General features: G+C 47.0%; 1 protein-coding gene across 4 annotated transcripts in view; it reads right to left on the bottom strand.

Annotated features, from left to right (window-relative positions):
* Positions 1-4,981: 4,981 nt before the first annotated feature.
* Positions 4,982-8,763, bottom strand: part of Mas1 (MAS1 proto-oncogene, G protein-coupled receptor) — a 14,886-nt gene continuing 11,104 nt past the window's right edge. For all 4 annotated transcript variants that reach the window (XM_008833870.1, XM_008833871.1, XM_017798381.1 and 1 more), the window contains one exon: positions 4,982-6,535. In XM_008833870.1, coding sequence (XP_008832092.1) covers positions 5,522-6,499 — 978 coding nt within the window. In that variant the 5' untranslated portion in view covers positions 6,500-6,535 and the 3' untranslated portion in view covers positions 4,982-5,521. The remainder of the gene's footprint in view (positions 6,536-8,763) is intronic.

Genomic DNA, 8,763 nt, shown 5'->3' with positions numbered 1-8,763 from the left:
GAAAAGCCCAGAAGTGGGCTTTTTTGGCTTTTTTGAAGACTTGCATAGGAGGCCGTTGTGGCTGGAGGACAGAGCGAGGAGACAGTGCTGGAGGAGCTGCAGGCTAGACCGGCGCCAGCCGGGGTGGGGCCTCACAGACCTCTGCAAGGACTTGGCATTTTACGTTTTGAAAAGGAGACTTTTGTTGTTAGGACAGGAGGGTTATCCTCGAGGATGGTGGACAGGAAGATGTGGGGGAAGTAAATCTTCAGACAGTGAGGAAGGAGTGCTGTGACTGGCTCATTGTGTGATGGGAGGGCCCATGAGTGTTTTTACCTTGTGGCCATTTGTTTATTTAGTGATATATGACACAATATTTGGAGGATTTAGTGACAGCCATTGGTGATTGTGAGGGAAAGGCACCAGGTCCAGATTTTGAGGAGAAAGAGGGGGTCCCCGCCAGAGACCCTGAGTTTCCCTGGGCTCTAATCTGATCACCATGAGACTTCCTTCCACCTCAGCTAGGGCAGGAGTACAGATCAGATCTCAGGGGCAGGGGTCAGGGAGAGAGAAATGAGGTAAGAGCAGAGAACTCAGTGGTCAGGATGAGTAGTCTCAGTGGTGTAGAGCCCAGGCAGCAGAACTGAGGAAGTCAGGGAGGGGAGGATTGGTTAGGATTTTGCTGGCGGAAGTGATAAGGACTAGAGAGTAGCCATGCAAGCCAGGCACCCCTGCATGGGCAGGGCCAGGAGAACAGGGAAAGCCTGAGAGCCGAGTTCTGAAGAGTATGGTGGCAGGTCAGGGATACCTGCAGTGGAGAAGGAGCCTCTAGGGTAGAGCTCAGTGGTAGAGCACTCACCTAGCATGCACAAGGCCCTGGGTTCAAGGCTCAGCACCACCAAAACCAAAACTGTGGTTTTGCCCTTCCTCTTCAGCCTTCACCAACTTTGCTTCCAACTCTCCAGACAGGTGTGTGTGTGCGACTTGGATTGTGGTTCTGTGTGTGGCTTTCTCTCCTACTGCAGGAGATGGGCTCCATCCACCCAGTTCCTGTTTTGTTCATGTCATGGAGTCTTCCAGAGAGGCCCATCCATCTGTGATGTATTCACGGCACGAATACAGCAAACTTCGCTTCATCAGGACCAGTGTTATTGTTATTGTTATTGCTTTTGTCTGACTTTTAAAAGACAAGATCTCAGGTGGCCGAGGCTGACTTCAGTCTAGGCTGGCCTTGACCTGCTGATCCTCTTGCCTCTATCTATGAGGTTCTGAAATTACAGGTGTTGTATCTGACCAGTCTCCTCCCCATGCCCAGAGAATTCTCAGGAATGACACTTACTGACTAGGGCAAATTGTATAAAAATTGCAGGGTAAAAATAATCTAGTTTTCTGTGAACTTAAAAATTTACAGCCAATTTTGAAAGAGATGCATTTTTGCTCTGGAAATTGTTATTGAATATGTTAATGCTGTGATGAAATGCTTTTTCTAATCATGTGGTTATTAAAAATAATTTTTTAAAAATCTAGTTTTTGTATTTCCAAATTTACTTATTGTCTTAGTTTTTCTTTTGTTTTTGATACTTTATGTTGTTTTTGAGGCAGGTTATTGCTATGTAGCCTAGGCCAGCCTTTAATTCATGGTGTTCCTCCTACTTCAACCTCCTGAGTGTTGGGATTATAGGCTTAAGCTACCACATTTTTTTTTTTAAGGTAATGTCACGTGTAGCCCTGGCTGGCCTAGAACTTGCTACGTAGCTGAGGCTAGCCTTGATTGACCTCCCCTATACCATTTGATCTTTGTTTTATGTTTTAAAAAATATTTTATTTTTTATGTGTATGAGTATATTGCCTGCATATGTGTAAGTGCGCATACACTGTACGATGCCCTAGGTCAGAAGAGGGTGTCAGATCCCCTGGAACTGGAGTTACGAACAGTTGTTAGCTGCCATGTGGGTGCTGGGAACGAAACTTGGGTCATCTGCAAGAGCAATAAGTGCTCTTAACCACTGAGACATATCTCCAACCCTTTATGTATTTTTTAGACAGGGCCTCCTTATAACCTCAGCTGGCCTGGGACTCACTATGTAGACTAGACTGGCCTTGATCTCACAGCACCTGCCTCTTCTTCCCAAGTACTGGGATTAAATGTGTGTACCACAATGCCTGGTCCCTTTGGTCTCTTTTTGAGACGGATCTTACACTGAAACCACAGTAGTCCAGGCTGGCCTAGAATTCACTATGTAGCCCAGGCTGTCCTTGAACTCACAACAATCCTCATACCTCATTTCCCCAAGTGCTGAGATTACAGAGCTAAACTACCACACCAGGTCTAAGGTGTTTGGGTTTTGTTTTGTTTTTACACTCATTTATTTATTCCGTGTATCTATGTGTATGTCTATGTGGGGGAGGGGTGGCAAACCACAGCCCATGTGGACAACTTGCAGGACTTAGTTCTCTTCTTCCACTATGTGGGTCAGCAGAATTGAACTCAAGTCGTCAAGCTTGGCAGCAAGCACCTCCAGCTACTGAACCATGTCGCTGGCCCTAGTTTAACTCTTACAGTTCACTTCAGGATTGGTTTAAGGGAAGAGAGATAAATTTGTCTTTAAAATACAGGTAAACACCAAATCCCACCTCTTTGCAAGGCATTGCCCATTGAGATTGGGAAATTTCCATATTCATGGTTTCATTCAATCTCCCCACTTCATCTGCATTAAGGCATAGATTAGGGGCTTCTGATGAGTTCAGAGTATTTTCCTTGGGTAGAAATCTCTAGTCTTTATAATCTTTAGATTTCTTCTTGAGACCTGCTCTGACTGTCTCATGTGTTAAAGGCTTGGTGGTGAACCTATAACACTATTGGGAGGTGCAAGTGGAGCCGAGTGGAAGGAAGGAAGGTCATTAGAGGCATGCCGTGCTAGGGGACACCTGACCACTTGTGGTATCTCCCACTTTCTCTTTGCTTCACTGTGAGGTGAACAGCCCTCCTCTGCGTCCTGGACATTTTCCCCCAGCACTGACTCTGCAGGTCCCTGCTCTGATGCTACCACAGACCCTGAGGAAGAGGGTCAAGTGATCGGGGGCTGCAAGTTCTAAAAACATGAGCCAGAGTAAGTCCTCCTTCTAAGTTGGCTTATCTTGGTGTTTATCATAGGAACAGAAACCTGAGTAACAGAATTCCATTTGGAACAGAGTAAGACTGATTCTTTCCCACCAGACCTGTGCATGGCATGCAGGAGACAGAATCAGAGGGGAGCCACTCTGAGTTCCAGATCCTGTTCTTCCACAGTACAGAAACTCTGCTTTCAACTGAAAACAAGATCGTTCTAAATGTCAGCACTCTGCACCCCATCTGGGCTCCCAAACGCAAGCTGCCTTGTTTCTGAATCAGATGTCATTACCCACTGAAAAGTCTCCTGCATCCAACGTGACTAGCAGTGGGGTCCCAGCTTGGTGGAAAAAGCTCAAACATCTCCTCCAACAAAGCAGCCCTATGGTAATGGCATTTTTCTTCTGGAAAAGGAGGGGAATGGAGAGGGAATTGATGGCAGGAAAGAGCCATTTCTCCAGCAATTCTCTGACCCTCTGAAGGACAAACAGTGGAAATAAATACTAATGGCTCATTTATGGATTGGAACATTTACCCACATGAAGAATCCCAGAGTGTTGCCATTTTAGTGAGAGTCCCAGAAGGAATGAAGTGAAATAGCAGTGTATTAGTCTACAGGCTAGGACAGTGCTCGTCGCTAAGATCTAGAGTATGTGGTCTGAGGATGGCAACTCAGGGCAGGCAGAAGGCAGAGCTGCAGAGCCAGTGCCAAGTGAAATTGCTCAGCAGGTCCTGCAGAGGTCAGTCTTTGGGAAAAGCATCCAGATTCTTTTAAGGTATGTGGCTTCTCATTAGCCCCTACCACGAGCCTCCTTCCAGGAGTGTTGAAACAAAAGCATGGGGGGTGGGGACCTGGGGTGACGGCTCCGTGGATAAAGCACAGTGCAAACACGGAATCAGAACTGAGACTCTGTTACTTACATAAATGCTGAGTAGGCGTGCTGTCGCCTGTGATCCTAGTGTCTGGAAGGTAGAAACAGACCAAGTTGGCCTGCTACACTAGCCCTATTGGTGAGCTCTGAGCTCCGTTGAGAGACCCTGCCTCAATGATTAAGATGGAAAGTGATGGAGGGAGACTCCCTATTTAGTTTTGGGCCTCCATATGCACATACACACATCTATGCATGCACACCTGCATACACACATGCAGATACATACATACACATACACACATGCAGCCGTACACATGCATACACATACACATACACACAAGAGTGCGCACACAGCTTCAGGAAAGGGAAGCTTCAGGTACAGAGACATACAGGAAACTGCAGGCAAGAACTTCATAGCTATGAACAACCCATCACTTTGGGAAAGCAGATTATCAAAAGCAGTCTGCCTCATGAACTCCTGAGTTAAGTTGTATTTGTAAAATTGTTTGTGCAGTCTAAAAGATTTCAAAATATAGATTTCCATTCCCTCTAGTGTTCCCAGAGGAATAAGTCACAAGAAAACGCCTCTGCTAAGGACCAGATATTTGCTCTCACAACCTGAAATGATGCCCAAACACGGCTGTTGGGATTCTAACTGCTGACGCTTTCAGCAGAGGCGTCACACTAGGTAAAACGCCACATTCCAAGCGAGAAGACCTTTGAGAATCTATATTTTAAAAGACAGGAAAATATTTGTCTGTGTGTATATTTGTGTGTATGTGCCTGTGAATGTGTGCATTTGTATGTGCTTTATAAAACAGAAATGAAGAGCCTGGCGTGATAGGGTTCACCTTTGATCCCAGCACTTGGGAGGCAGAGGCAGGTGGATCTCTGTGAGATAAGAGGCCAGCCTGGTCTACATAGTGAGTTCCAGGCCAGCTGGGCAGGGAGACCCTGTCTCAAAAAGAAAAAGAAAAAAAACCACACAAAGAAAGAAAGAAAATTAAGGAGATAAGCGCCCTATCGTCTAGTTACAGGAGCATGGAGAGGTGGGTGTTTATTGAATGTTGACAACGTTAGATGCTTTACCTACGTTTTCCTCTCATTTCTCCCTCAACATAAGCTGGGAGGTGTAGACCGTTACTGTTTTCACTGTGAGGAAATGAGCCTCCCCAAGGTCAGACTGAAGTCACAGAGGGGGTAAACGTCAATCAGACTCACTCTACAACCCAATACTCCCTGCGTTGTGTGGCCTACCCAGGTTCCCACAGTCACCTTTGCTTCCCTTTCCGGGTCACATCTGGGACACCTTCTGACAAGGAAGTTTTTGTGGTTCGTGATCAAATGTTGCCGGGGGGCTAAGAGAAGAAAGGGTCTTGGATGAGGACGGAAACAACAGAGGCCCTGTACAGTGAACCTCATCACTAATCAGACTCTCATGCATGTGGATGTCCTTCCGCATCACATTTAGGAGGTTTTAGAGTACTAACATTACATTCTAAGCACAAACTAAAAGTCACCCGCATTCCACGTTTCTGTGCACAATTCCCCTCCGAGGGCCTCAGACCACGGTCTCGATGGAGATGGTGTTGGTGTGGTCCTCCTGACGTCTGGGCTGCATTTCGTCTTTGAAAGCCCTGGTCAGAACCACTTTCAAGGACTCCTTGAACCGCTTCTTCTTGCTACTGCCCACAAAGAAGTAGATGAAAGGATTGGCGCTGCTGTTGATGGTGGAGAAGAGCAGGGAAATGTGGTGCAGGTTCCCGAAGGCCGACCAGTACTCGTAGTAGAGCAGGTAGAGGACGCGCATGGGCATGGCGAAGATGAGGAAGATGATGATGGTGACCATGATAACGATGTACAGCTTCGAGGAGTGGGAAGCCCACGTGTTCTTCCGGATCTTCACTACCAAGATGGTGCTGGACACCAGCATGAGTGGCGTGAAGACTAGGAAACTCAGGATGGCTATAAAGATGATGACCGCTCGGCAGTCATTTTGAGAATGACTCTCTTCCCCGTTGTCGATGCACATGACATACTCCATGGTGGTCACTAAGCAAGAGAGCGCCCACAAGAGGGCACAGACAAATGCTGATTGGTGCTTGGGGCGGTGGCATCGGTACCAGATGGGATAGAGGACTGACAGGCACCTCTCCACACTGATGGCCGTCAGCAGATAGAGGCCTGTGTTGTAGCCAAACAGAAAAGTCACTGATAACGTGACAATGGTGTAGTAATGGCCGGAGGAGAGCTCATAATCTAAAGCATAGTCGATGGACAGAATAAAGATACAAAAGAGGAGCGAGATGTCGGCAATGGACAAGTGGGTGATGTAGACCGTGAAGGGATTTCTCCTCATCCGGAAGCACAGGAACCAGAGGAGGATCCCGTTCTCCACAAAGCCCAGTGGTGAGATGCTCATAATGACCCAGTGCACAATGGGAATGGGCGGGTGCAAGCTCCCCAGGGAGGCATTCCTGCTGGCCGAGGTGTTCATGGGTTCTTCCTTGGCTAGGGATGTCAAGTTTGACTCATCCATGAAGAGATCTCGGGCTGGGATGCTTCAGGTAATTTTCTGTGAATAAGTCAAATGAACAAAAACTGTGAAAACTGAAGCATTAAAATTGAAGAGATGCCTGGGGAGATGGCTCAGCTGGGAAAGCGTTCACATTGCAAACACAAGGACCTGAGCTGGATCCAGAAAACCCACGCTAAAAAAACAAAGTAGGCGTGGTGGCACATGCTTGTAATCCCTGCTGTGAGGCAGCAAAGACAGGGGCACTCCTGGGACTTGCTGGACAGCCAGCCTAGGCCACATGGCGAGTTCCAGTGATAGATCCTGCTTTAAAAAAAAGTTGGACAGCGCCTGGGGAACAAACACCCAAGGCTGACCTCTGGCTTCCAGATGTGCACACAACCATGTGCATGTGCATCTATATACATGTGAACATACACATATACACACGAAAAGAAATAAAATAGAGACATTTAAGCATGGATCTTAACCTTGAAATTGTGATTAGAGAGTTTAGGAGCTGGAGAGATGGCTCAGCAGTTAAGAGCACTTGCTGCTCTTGCAGAGGACCTCGGTTCAGTTCCCAGTATCATATGGCTGCTCACAACAGCCTGTAACTCCAGTTCCAGGGGATCCGACATCCTTTTCTGACTTCCATGGGCATTGCATGACATGGGTGCACTTACATACATGCAGGCAATACACTCATACACAGACAATAAAAATAATAAAATTTTTTTTAAAAAACTGGTGTGAAGCTGGGCATAGTGGCACAATGCCTTTAGTACCAGCACTTGGGAGGCAAAGGCAGGTGGATTGCTGTGAGTTGGAGGCCAGCCTTGACTACATAGTGAGTTCCAGGCCAGCTAGCTCCAGGAATACCCTGTTTCAAAAGCACCAAACCAAACCAAGCAAAAAACAAAAAAACCTGGAAACTAGACCTAAGCAGGATCCTTAAGAAAGTTAGGGACTAGAGAGGTGGCTCAGTGGTTAGGAGCACTGGCTGTTCTTGCGGAGGACCTGGATTCAATTCACAGTACCCACATGGAGAGTAACAACAGTCCGTAACCTCAGCTTCAGGGGAATCCAACGCCCTCTTCCTACCTCCTTGGGCACTTCATGACATAGGTACATTTACACACATGCAGGCAATACATTCATACACATAAAATTAAAATAATAAGTAAAATATTTTTTAAAAAGAAGGATGACAGGGCGCCCTGTCATCTCAGACAGTCTCACACCCTCAGGTCCTTCTTGACCTTGAGGACAGTCGTTCTAGGCTTTTTACTCCCGGAAGCGGGCTCTCCACCACTGTGTCTGCCTGCCTTCCTCATCATCATGTCCCCAAGCCCTACTCACTCATATACTGAAAAAGCGTGTCCCACACTTTCCTTTACAACCTGGTTTCTATTTCCATTCAACTTTCCTTTCTTTCCCCCATAAGCTTCTAAATAAATTTACAAAAATAGTTGAGAAAGCCATTTGACCATTTTAGGCCCAATTGCATCTGTCTTTTAAAACCAAACCAACCTAATTCAGTTTTATAGTTAGAGGTTCTCTTTCTGAAGATAGAACAGGCTTCCTCCATTCTTTCAAGATTGAATTGTAAGTCATTGTACCAAGTGTTAAAAGATATTGAAATAGCTCTCCTAGCCTGCACTACTATCCTCAGGCCTCTTGGGGTAAGTCTATAGCACAGCTCTCCTCACCGGGACTCCCTAAGCGACATTCACCCTTCCATACCCCACCTCACCTTTCTATACTCACTCTTTCTGAAGATAGAACAGGCTTCCTCCATTCTTTCAAGATTGAATTGTAAGTCATTGTACCAAGTGTTAAAAGATATTGAAATAGCTCTCCTAGCCTGCACTACTATCCTCAGGCCTCTTGGGGTAAGTCTATAGCGCAGCTCTCCGCGCCGGGACTCCCTAAGCGACATTCACCCTTCCATCCCCTGCCTCGCCATTCTATACTCCTAGTTTGGGCCCTGCGCCTTTCCTAGTCTTGGGGCCACAGACACCTGTGGAACCAATACTGCTTCCTGACCCTTCCCACCCAGAGAAACTCAGTCCCTTTCTTGGGCTCCAGGAGCACCACTTCTGGTCCTGGCCCCGCCCTCACCTCTCTCTGCTTCCCTGGGCCTGCACCACCGCCTAACTCTCCTAGCCTGCACTACTATCCTCAGGCCTCTTGGGGTTAGTCTATAGCGCAGCTCTCTGCGCCGGGACTCCCTAAGCGACATTCACCCTTCCATCCCCCGCCTCCCGTTCTATACTCCTAGTTTG

The sequence above is a fragment of the Nannospalax galili genome, unplaced genomic scaffold, assembly GCF_000622305.1.
Source record: "Nannospalax galili isolate Female #2095 unplaced genomic scaffold, S.galili_v1.0 scaffold497, whole genome shotgun sequence".
Classification (NCBI taxonomy): Eukaryota; Metazoa; Chordata; class Mammalia; order Rodentia; family Spalacidae; genus Nannospalax; species Nannospalax galili.
This window is presented reverse-complemented; position numbering and strand designations above follow the sequence as displayed.